At 42.9% G+C, this 12,132-nt stretch overlaps 1 protein-coding gene across 3 annotated transcripts; it reads right to left on the bottom strand.

Annotated features, from left to right (window-relative positions):
• Positions 1–1,540: 1,540 nt before the first annotated feature.
• Positions 1,541–11,902, bottom strand: pskh1 (protein serine kinase H1). Of its 3 annotated transcripts, XM_042108812.1 has the most exons (4): positions 11,516–11,902; positions 11,208–11,265; positions 9,039–10,239; positions 1,541–4,049 (listed from the first exon to the last, which is right to left on the bottom strand). In XM_042108812.1, exons 3-4 carry the CDS (start codon positions 10,032–10,034, stop codon positions 3,732–3,734), a joined length of 1,314 nt encoding a protein of 437 aa, XP_041964746.1. In that variant the 5' UTR covers positions 10,035–10,239; positions 11,208–11,265; positions 11,516–11,902; the 3' UTR covers positions 1,541–3,731. The 3 variants fall into 3 exon arrangements, with proteins under 3 accessions (XP_041964746.1, XP_041964745.1, XP_041964747.1); XM_042108811.1 differs by lacking the exon at positions 11,208–11,265; XM_042108813.1 differs by lacking the exon at positions 11,208–11,265 and having other exon boundaries at positions 11,822–11,901.
• Positions 11,903–12,132: the final 230 nt, after the last annotated feature.

The following is a 12,132-nucleotide window of genomic DNA, read 5'->3' as shown; positions in this document are numbered from 1 at the left end:
TTATTGCAAGTTGTAGACTACTACTTTTTGTATTGGTGTTATACAAGATGTTTGTGAAATTTGCTCAGTAAAAGTTCTGTATTTTGACTGCAATTGTCTTTGCATTCTGATTAGATTCTTAATTAGAATCATGAGTGGCTCTTTGTAAACAGCATCATTTTCTGGGGCCATGCAAAACTGCATTAGGCTACCAGTGTGGAGTTATTCTACATCAAGACAGTAAAATAGACCATCCTTAGTCAATGTACTGCAGCAATTCCTCTCTCAACCTGTAGAAAATGTTGTGAACGTCTGATTATGCATGGGAAAAAAATACCGTCATATACCGTGAAACCGTAAGAATTTTGAAAAATACCGTGATATACATTTTTGGTCATACCGCCCAGCATTACAAAATACCATAGTTCACATATAGCTTGATATCTTTATTATATATATTAAAAAAAAAACATACATTAATTGTGGTTATTTGGATGACAGACTGAAATGCCTTAGTATAATAGGTCTAATGCATATTTTTCAGGATTTCGCTCCGCCTAGCTCCACTCATCCATCTGGAACCGATCCATTGGAATGGTGTTTCAGAAGGCTGGGCCTAATCAAAAAAATGCTTGCATATGATTGAATAAGCCACTTGTCCGTCATCTATTGACGTGCTACTTCAACCACTCACATCGAAGCCAACCCGTGATGCTGATAACAGTCTCACGGTCGCTTCTCCACTATGTAACATCTATGAAACTCCCGCCCTGCGTCCTGATTGGCTGAACCATAAAGTCGGTTGCAGAAATCACTCTCAATGGAAGAGGTCCCAGATGGATGTGAGTTAGGCGGAGCTAAGCGGAACGAAATTCATCTGGCGAGGGTCAGGTTAATAACATATAGCCTAAGATCTCTGATTAATATCATACTGTATAATTACTGGTACACACATTCTATAGTTTCTTGCAGAACAACACACCTATCCTTTGGTAGTCCATGTACATAATGGTGGTCAGAAACTGGGAAAAGGTGAGACTTTGAAGCAGACTTTTCAATGCATTTACACTGTAGGCCTGTGATATAGGTTTTCACATTTTTTCAGTTGATGTGAAAGTTGAAAATGGGTCTGTGATATAAGTTATTTTCACATTTTCCTTGAATTTTCTGCTTAAATGTTTTTTATGTTTACCTTTAGTTCTTGTATTTCATTGGAGTCTATTCTCATCTGTGCTCTGATTAGATTCTCTTCACTTCTATGGCCACAGGGCAAAGAGGTAGGCTACCGTATCCGGTTTATGCTTTTAGAAGAAAACAAGAGAAGTCAGGCGACTGCAGACCCTTGCCCTGTGACGCAAGTCTAACCAAAGTAAACTGAATTTCAGCATCTGCATTCTGGATCAGGTGAGATTCTGGATCATGTAGGAGAACTAAGATATGGTGGCCCACTAGGGGGCTTTGTAAAAAAAAGTCCAGACCAGTACAGACAGACAGACAGACAGACAGAGAGAGAGGCAGACAAAAAGGTGATCACATAAATCATTATTTTGTTTCAGGCCCTTTAATACTCTTAGACAAAGAAACTGTACAAATTCACTGTTTTTAGAACAAAAAAAAATCATTAAGTGAACAGAACATAATTATGCAAACATATGCATATCCTTCGTTTTAGACACACACACACGCAAAGCATGGACACATAAACAAACACACAGAAATACATTTCCATTAAGGAGACAGTGTTGAATTGACTTCATCGGATGTACTTCTGTTTCCCTTATGCAAAATTGTGCAGAGATGGCAATGTGATAGAAACATGGTAAAGACGGAGGGTATAGAAGCAGTACTATACCAGGGCACGGTTTTGTTCATTTTCCCTTTTTGGTAACACATCAAGCTGAACACATTTTAACCCCTAGCATTTAATGTACTGCTCTTCTATTTAAAGCAAAAATGGCCTCATAAAATTTCACTGAATTACAAATGATACTCTTTGTCCATCCCGCAAATCAAATTACTCTCAATCTTCTACTGATTTCTGAAATCATACATTTGGTAGAATAAGAAAAACAAATACATAGAAAACGTTTAAAGACAGTGGTGTCCCCAAAACATACAAAAAGGATTACTGTAGTCCACAAAGTGAAAATACAAAACAATTGGGCACTTTTAAGTTGTTTCTAAAAAAGCTGGGCAGTTGTAGGAGGCTCCAGGCAGGGTTTCTGAATTGAGCTAAAGTGATGCTTATAAGGTGCACAGAGGCAAATCATAGATCGTTTTCAAATTAGCACTATGCACAGTGCAAGAAGTAAATGCCATCTGAAATAATGAGAATGGGTATTTCCACCAAATTAAACACATGTTGAATTGTGATTAAATTTCCCAGATGGTTATTTCTTTCTGATCCAAATCACAGTCAGGGGCTCTCATGTTTACGTAAACCTGCTGCATGAAAATAAAACTTCAGAACTTAATCCTAACAAAATCTCAGAGGAATTTCTAATTATTGTGGGGTAAATGTGGTAAGAAATATCTCAAAAATCATTTTGACCTCTCTCACCTTGGAATGACTAAAGCGCAGAAACTATTCTTGGGCTCCCTGCCCATTTTTCCTATAAAGTGTATTCAACAAGATCATTGCCGTCAACATGAACCACATTCCATGAAAGAGTAAAACCACACAGCAAATCTTGAGCACTCATATCAAGGGCAGACTAGGGCATGTTGTGTAGTCTTCATTACTCAGAAATTTACCAACATCCTATCTCAGAACAACATATAAATTACAAAATGAGACACATGAATTTGTGTGGCAAAAATAAGAGCACTTTCAGTTTCTGGATAATTTTAAGAGATTTTAACCACAATGGTTTCTTCTCCTTTATCACTTGTTTGAGAGCCGTTTAACCCCCGAATCACAAAGGTGGCTTTCCCAACATCCAATATCAGTGACCCAGAATATTCCAAGGCTTCATTTGACATATTTCACAATAGCCACCAATGTATAAGACTTTAATAGCTTTATAAAAGTGGTTTCATGAACGTTTTTTCTATCACTAATGTATTCTTACCTTTTTCTGACTAAAATTAAAGAGAAAATACAAAACAACATTTTAATTTGGCCTACATAATCAATGCGATGAATCAACACCATGCATTGCCAAACAAATAAAAATGAAAGATATATAAGATAGGGTACAGTATACTTCTTCCATTGCATGGAATGTGCTATTCCGACGCCCTAAGAACAATTCACAGCAAAAAAATTAGGAAGGAACAAAACAGCTGACTTTATTTTTGTACTAACCCTTCCTAAAAAAAAATAAGTCATTAACTAGAACTCTGTTCAACAGATACAATCGGAATAAAGGCATTAATGTGACCATGACGATGATAATGACATAAAACAACAATAAATAAATAAGAAAAAACAAACATAGGAGGAAATGACAGACCACGTAGGGGGACAAATAAACAAACATGAACAGAGCAGAGTCAATGTCTTGTCATTTCTCTTTTTTTTTCCTTTTTATTTCGTTTGGCTCTGGGTTCCAGGAAGTACAATGAAGGGAGATGGAGAGAGACTGCTCTGATCCACCCCCAGAGAAACATGAGGGTGCACCCACCAAACACCCACCGTGCCCAACCCCTCTGTCTTCTTCCTGGGCCCGTTAAACCCACCACGGCCAACTCCAGCACCATTGCCCCTGGAGGGTTCTGTCCCCGGCCTTGCCCAAACTGGATCTGTAGGTTCAGCCGTTGTACTGCTGCTGGTAGCGGCGGTTGAGCTCGCGGAGCTCCTTCTCCCGGGCCCGGCGCGCCTTGCTGGACTTGGTTGAGCGGCTGGAGCGTGTGGACTGGGCCGACTTGGTGCTGTGGCAGCGCGACGACGCCCTCTTCAGGAGATTCTGTGAGATGGAGCGCTGCAGGTTCTTCATGGAAGACGAGGCGGCCATGCTGACGATCCACGGGTGCTTAAGAGCCTGTCCGGCGGTCAGCCTCTCGCTCGGGTCCACAGTCAGCACACGGTCAATGAAGTCCTTTGCCAGGTTGGACACACTTGGCCAGGGCTGGAGTTGGAATAGCAAAATTAGTAATGCCATTCAAATTCAAATTCAATCTATAGATACATTTGTTTTATCACACACTTGTACACTGAACTACTCACAGCACAGATATACAATAAAATATATCACTATAAAGTAAGTATCTAAAAAGTATACACACATAAACATAAAGCTAAAACGTATATGAAACATAAAGCTGAAATGTGAAGGGACAATAAGACTAGATGAGTCAAGAAAAACTATTAGGTTGAGATATTGGTCAAAAGCTACTAGTAGAAGAAATGCATCTACTGCGTCACCACAGAGGCAATACAGAATGTTGTGTGGGTGTTCTGGAATGGTTTCAATGGGCTTCTGTCTGGTTACAGGACACAACAAAAGACATGATCCCACATCACATTAGAGGCTAAAAGAAAACATATTTTTTCTCAGCCCTACTTGCTCCCCAGTTGAACACAGCAGACACGCTGACAATGCTGTTATGGCATATAACAAACAACCCAAGGGAGAAGGAGGCCCACGGCAAGAGGTCTTGTTCAGTGGCTCGCATCCATTTGCTGTGCTTACTTATTCTCTTAGAGGACAAAAATGCTTTGAGAAATAAGCTGTTTCACCACTGAAATGTAATTTTGTCGACTTGAGGATCCAACTGCTGCAACCCCGTTCAAAGACGATGCTAGGATCTTACAGTAACAACTCACTGGGTGGCCAGAGGGATTCTGGGAGATGTGCTTTCAGGGGGTAATCTTTTTTTGTGTGGTTTGTCTGGACAGTTGCTTCAGAGCTAAGGGCTACGGTCCAACATCAATACATCTCATTCATCTACAACCAGTTTTTTCCACCCCTTGAGCGTCATGGTGAGCATGGAGATAGGAAACACTACAACTGCAACAGTCCTCCAACACTGACTCCAGGTTGTGTAACAGATGGGAACAACGCAAATCATTTCTGGCCCTGCTGGTGACTTCCTGCTAACTAATCATGCATGCCTTGGCACGGCACGCTCTGTCCAGTCCGTTGGCCCAAGCCTCTATGCGGGAGGATGGTGGGGGTGTGGCGGCGGAGGACAAAGCCCATTTAGCATCTAAACTGCCCCGCAGGCGCTGTCTGGCCCTCCGGGGGCGTGTGCTCTGGTGTAGAGAACGTCGCGTTCACACAGCCTCTGGGTATTTTTCCTGGCCTAATTCAGAGCAGCAGCCGGACTGAGACGTCTGACTGACTGACTGACTGACTGACTGACAGACAGACAGACAGACAGACAGACAGACAGACAGACAGACAGACAGACTGACTGACTGACTGATTGACTGACTGAGAGACTGACTGAGAGACTGACTAACTGACTGACACACAGGGGCTGCCAGGGACCCTGCTCTTACATCACACACCGCATGCTGGCGGGAAAAGCCAGAGATGAGTAGAGATGATGGGCGAGAACTGAGAAACACAAACAAACACACAGTACATACCCATACATACACACACACACAGTACATACCCTTACACACACGCACACACAGTACATACACATACACACAGACACAGACACAGACACAGACACAGACACACACACACAGAGCATACCCGTAAACACACACATACACCAGTCTATTTAAGATAAACATTGTGCACTGAACTGAACATATGTGCACAACACACACACACACACACACACACATTCAAACACACACACATGCAAACACATACAAATGTCACTCCACTAGCTCCAAACTGAAAGCCTGGACACCATTTTAATCTGTCCAATTATCTGACAGTATGAGAGATATAGTGGGAAGCCTTGCACACATGTGACTGACAGATAATGTGCCAGTACTGAGCTAATCAGCAGCTGGAGTTTTGGTCTAGTGGTGGCAGTGTTCCTGGAAGATTGGGATGCAGAAATGTGGTCTGACCAAGTGAGACAAGACCCATTGAAGAGCAAGCATTGGGACACTTTACACACAGTGATAGAGATCTGTAACAGACACTGTACACATTCATCCTCTACTTGAATCATCATGATCTCTTAAGCTGTTTGACCAACTTTATCTATCAAGCATCAAGACATTTTAATAATCTAACTGAAAGAGGAATTATTAGAAACAAACCTTCCAGAGAAACAAACCTTTCACTTGAAAGATCTTTCCATCAACAACTGTTGGTTTCACTGGCCCTCCGTAATCAACAGGCTTTTTTATGCATGTGGACCATGTTTCAAATGCGAGTTCCCACACAAATATATTAAGTGGCTGACCACGTGTCAGTCTAGTCAATGTCAAACACCATATTATTCCCGTTGTGCATCAGCAATATTTTCAGTGAGTTTTAGGCTTGCAGTACTTACAGGTTTACCATACCGAAACTTAACCGAACCATGACTTCAAAACTGAGGTACACACCAAACTGTGTTTTTTGTGTACCGCTACACCCCTACTTACAACAGCGTAACAACAACGCAGGTTAAGAATCCTCCACCTCTACCACACAAGTGCGCCACAGGCAACACCTGTGTGTGGGCAGGCGGACTCCATTCTTCTTTTCTTAAAGCACTGCGGTGTTAAACGCAGCACCCAACCCCTCTGTAAACAGCAGCATTTCAAGCACCACCAGCTGCTGATTCCTACAAGTCTCCATCAGAGCAGGTCTCAGAGGATAAATCTTCTACACGACCCTGACATACATGACATATATGCACAGCGCACAGTGACATGGCTCATCCCACGCACACTGTAACGTTTGAGAGTGTGATTAGTTGTAGGGCCTGCAACAGTAAATCTACCGTGAGGATATTTATGACCGTCACACATTCAGCATACACCCAGCGGTGAGGTTACGCAGGTCTGTTGCACCAGAGGCTCTGTCACCTACGAGGCAGGTTTATTTACTATAGGGCTGTGAACTCTGCATAACGCTGAAACACACCAGCAAGGATGTCAGGAATGGGTAGTATTTCAGCAACACTTAACACAGGGGCCAAAAGATGACACAGCAAAAAAAAATGGCTTTTTCAGGATGGCTCATGGGAACTTTTCCCATGGTATAAAAGTATGTGTGTGTGTGTGTGTGTGTGTGTGGTGGGGTTGACGTATGTGCTATGTGACTTTACTAGCTAAAGGCATGTTATACAACACACTGACTTTTTTGTCTTTGTTCAGAGTAAAATAAGCATGTCATCACTTTCTGGGGGGTTACCATTAGTAAGGCACTATGCATATGCACTGCTAAGAGGCTGCCACACACACACAACTGGAGCTTGAATTGCTGCCATAAGCTCAACTGCCAAAAAGGCAATGCATGGACTATTTTCAAAAGTGTCACTTTAACCCTAAATGTTAGCTAATAACAATACTGTCTCCTCTCTCTCTCCTGGGCAGAAAGCCTACTGTTGACTGACCCAAGATGGTGTTGGCCTCAATCACATTGGTAAACTGAGAGAAAATCCACTCAATAGGTTTTTAAGCCAAAACAGATAAAGATTTAAAACACAAGGCAAAAAGGTCTAAGCAGAGCTTTCTCTCAAAGCTGAGGAGAGAAGGGGCTGCTTCACTGTATAATTAGCTAAATCTCTGTGAAATTGCCTGTACAAACATGGTGTAATGAGCACAGTGAGTTAATACCTACCTATCCTTCGCACTTACTTAATGTATCCTTTGTTCTTACTTTGTAATGCACACTCAAAAACAACACAAATCTCTACTTCTGCTGAGTACTACATACAGAGTGTGTAGCACAATGTGTACACTAGAACAGTCTGTTCAAGAGAACTGCAACAGATATTCACTGCAAAGGCATGGGACACCCTAAAATACATTTCTTTGGAATCACTGGGTATACAAGTAGGGAGGAACAATATTCCTGGTGGTCGAATTAAAAAAGATGTTTGTAGCATTCCAGCCCTGGAATCTGGATGTCTGAGTGCATTCCAGCTCAGACAATATTCCCAACAAATCGGGAGTAAAGGATTTCCATAAACATAATTTGACATAATTACAGCTTACTACATTCGTGACCTGTTAAAACAAACTCAACTAGGACACTAATGATGATAAATGTTGATTATTGCATGATGCATGACATTTGCATGGAACAGAAAAGTAGTTGAGTATCTTACATGTAGGCCAATACAATCTAATCTGTAAGTGCAGTCCAGCATCATGACAGTGTTCACATATTTTGAATATATTGCAGTGTGATGATACTCCACACTACAAAGACTTTATAATTCTCTGTTATCACATTATTATACTACAAGTGTGTTAATGTGTACTGTAAACAAAGCTCATACATTATCAAGATATGCTAGTTGCTGTGTATTTTCATGCAAATAGACACAACCAATGAGAGCCTCATAACTTGGGAGTGTTCTTCAGATCACGTCCACATAAAACCTCCCAAAAAACTGCTCATCTACAGAGAAAATATTACTAAAATATTTACAGTTGTGGGATCATCTGTACAACTTTCAATGATTTAGCTAGTAATTTATGAGGAACTGGATGCCACTACTCAGAATCTCTATAAACATCTGAACAAGAAGATTACAAGGATTACAGACTGGATGACTCACTGACAAGTAGTGTATAAGTAGGCGGACATGAAGAATCTCACACCAGTTTACGCTAATGCAAGGAGGACACAGGCAAAGATGACTGCCCATTAAGCAGGGCCATCCATGATGCACCATAGTTATAATTATTGGAATTGCCATTTTGATCACAAATTGTAATTGGATTTAATAAAATTGATTCGATTTTTCAGCCTTAATTGGTATAATCTAACATTTGAGGATAGTCAGGATGAAGTTTTATGATATTTGAGTTTGCACAGCACACATGGCTGTTATGTATGCTGATGTGACTTGTGGAAAAGAAAGGAGAGTATTAAATGGTACTATTTCCATACAGCCATTAATATAATTACCACCAAGATAGCATAAAATATCATGATATTTTAAGTCTATATTGCCCACCCCTCCCATTAGGAGACCCTTACCTCTCCAGTGTAGCTGTATTTGCCCTTGAGGATCTGTCGGTAGAGACGCATGCGGTTCTCATCCTCAAAGGGCATGGTGCCGCTGAGCAGGATGTAGGAGATGACCCCAAGAGCCCACATGTCCACCGCATTGGTGTACGGCTTGCGCACCAGGATCTCGGGAGCGATGTACTCGGGCGTGCCACACGTGGTCTTCATCAGACAGTCGTCGCCCTTCTTGCGCGTGCTGGCCAGGCCGAAGTCGGTGATCATGATCTTGGAGTCGGCGCCCGGGTGGTAGTAGAGCAGGTTCTCAGGCTTGAGGTCGCGGTGGGTGATGCCAAGCATGTGCAGGTACTTGACGCCGTCCAGCACCATCTGCAGGACCCGCGTGGCGTCGCGCTCGGTGAAGGACCCGCGGGCGATGATGCGGTCGAAGAGCTCGCCGCCCGTCGCCAGCTCCATGACCATGTAGACGCGCTCGGTCGTCTCAAACACCTCCATCAGCTGGATGATGTTGGTGTGGCGCACGCGCCTCAGCACGTTCAGCTCCGACTCGCACACCTCGCGGCCCTCACGGTAGCGGGTCTCGATCATCTTGATGGCGTACGGCTGCCGCGTGCTCTTGTGCTCCACGCGCACCACCCGGCTGAAACTGCCCCGCCCGATCAGCGCCTTGATCTCGTACTTCGCCGTGACCCGTGGGTCGAACTTGGCGCGGTAGCGCGCCACCTTGTTCCTCCGGGGGTCAGTCGAGTCAGAAGGTGCGCCTGCCACTGCTTGGGCGGCAGGCGGAGGTGACTGGCCGGTCTTCGGGATGGCGGCGGCAGTGGTGGCAGCAGCTGCAGCCTGCCCCTTAGCGTGAGGAGAAGAGGAGCCCCCCGTCTTCTCCGTCGAGCCATCTCCCCGGATGAAGTTCTTGTAGACATCGGTATGGTGCGGCTCCACTTTCTTGACCAGATCGAGCTGGACGTCGGCAGGGGCCTCAGGGAGGACCTTGCTCGTCCGGCACCCCATCACGTCACGATCCAGCTCCCCTGGTGCCAGCAGGACATCCTCATCGCCCGGGCAACATCCAGTCTCGGCCCAGTAACAGCCTACACCACCCAGTAGGGATGACCCCTTGAACAGGCTTCACACAGGCCTCACCCCACAAAGGACCAGCAGATTTGTCCACCACAGGTTCACTACAGTTTTTGTTCTTATCAATCTATGAAGAATCCTAAAACAAAAAGAAATATATATTAACATCTTGATGAAATGACAAGGGTTAATGACAAAAAAGAATCCAGAGAGTAGGCTACTTAGCAATGTAATCACCAATGACAGATTCCAGATCAGATATAATGTTAGGTTAGACTCTGGATTTGGGTTCCCATATGATCTAGTAATCTACTCATTATTATAATACAAAGCTGTACTCTTCGTATTTGTCTATGCCATATATTTAAGCATGTTAGGCTGGATTTGCTTATAAACTATTACACCATGTTTCCAAAAAAAGTTTTCCAACTTTTCTTCTCTGCAATAACCACAAGTAGGCTAAATATACAAAGATGATATAAAAAATAACATGGTTTCAAAATGTCTAACAACTGAGAGATTGGGAATGATAGGCCTAATCGATGCCCACCCTGACTTCTAATAGCCTACATGACTGTAAACCTCAGCACAATGTGTGTTCACTTCAAAACGTAAACTTAAAAGACTACAAGTAGCCTAAACTATCTCTACACTAGATCTTAAATGAGCAACATCAGCAAATGCTATATGGGCAATGGCAGTCTTTATAAACGATAACAGCCTAGGCTACCTCTGTAACAGGCTACAAGAAAACGAGACAATGCACTGGCGATTCCATAAGCCAATACATAGAAAGCTGTGCAGTTGACCTGATACGTGACCAACTATCCACAACCACAGCAGTACCAACAGTGGGCTCCATTTCAGATCGTGCCTTGATTATGCCTTGTAGCCTATACAGACTACCTGCATAACTGTTACTACAAACTGTTTGTATCATAACAGACAACAACATCACAATTTTGCCACAGTGGCTCATAGGATCCAACTGTGAGGTTTATAACATTATAACAATAGTATAACATGGAATATTATCAGTAACAGTGTAACAAGTAGAGAATGTAACGGCGCAGCAGCATTAGCTACATAAATAACTTAGATAGCTACCCTCACTGCTCGTCGGTCGGCCTCTTCCAGGATTTCTAGCGTCAAGGGTTGCTTTAGCCTACCAGAAAAGTTTTTTTTTACATACATCCAAAATCCCTACCCGTTTACAAACAAACAAGATAAAGCTTTTAAACAAACCAGCCGGATGGAATGTCTTAACAGGTTCTTTAAAATAACAATATGATTATTTCAGTGTTGCCATGTTGATTATCGTTTTGATAGCAAGCAAAGCATGTTTAACACTACCATTCGTCCAAAAACTACCAAAAATCCTCGACTACTGGTTTAAGTATTACTTTAAATCTCACCTTCGCTTTTAATTACACACGATAGAGGAGTAACGGGGCAGGATTCCACCAGTTGCCAACGCCAACCTCCTCACCCCACTCTCAGCTGTTCTCTCCATTTTTTGGGTTCTGGTTTTTCAAACTTTATTCCAGTTGTTCTAGATCACTTCATCGACTATCTCGCCTGATTGTATTCACTAACATCTTCAATGACCGACGTGAAAATCGTTTAACAATTCTTCAGCGAGTATGTAAACATATCGATAACTAAACATAGTTTGGATTTTCTAGCGTTAGCTTCGAAACGGTGTTTTTGAGTGGGACCACCTTTTTTCCTGCACAGCTTTCTTTGGGGGCTGTGAGATGGATCGGCTTGCAGGGCGGCGGACATAGCCCCCACATCGTGCGTGACGTTTCTTACGCCGTCTTGCAAGGCGATCCATTCTAATGTCCACCAATCCACACGAGGAGGCTGTGAGCTCATTTCCTGGAGACAGGGCGAAATCTTCAACAACTATGTCTATGCTCCTGAAACGGATTTCTTGTCGTTCTTCATAAGATCTAGCCTTTGCTGAGGTGCGTTAAAATGTGGAAACTCAAGTTTGGTGAAAGTGTAACCAGGCAGGCCCTATATGGTC

This window comes from Alosa sapidissima, chromosome 11, assembly GCF_018492685.1.
Source record: "Alosa sapidissima isolate fAloSap1 chromosome 11, fAloSap1.pri, whole genome shotgun sequence".
In the NCBI taxonomy this organism is placed as follows: Eukaryota; Metazoa; Chordata; class Actinopteri; order Clupeiformes; family Clupeidae; genus Alosa; species Alosa sapidissima.
The sequence above is the reverse complement of the archived record's forward strand: the minus strand, read 5'-3'. Positions and strand labels throughout refer to the sequence as shown.

Coding starts and splice junctions, on each gene's coding strand:
- pskh1 (XM_042108812.1), bottom strand. CDS start 10,034: ATGGGGTGCCGGACGAGCAAGGTCCTCCCTGAGGCCCCTGCCGACGTC. Junction 4,050..9,038: donor AATACAGCTACACTGGAGAG/GTAAGGGTCTCC, acceptor TTCCAACTCCAG/CCCTGGCCAAGTGTGTCCAA.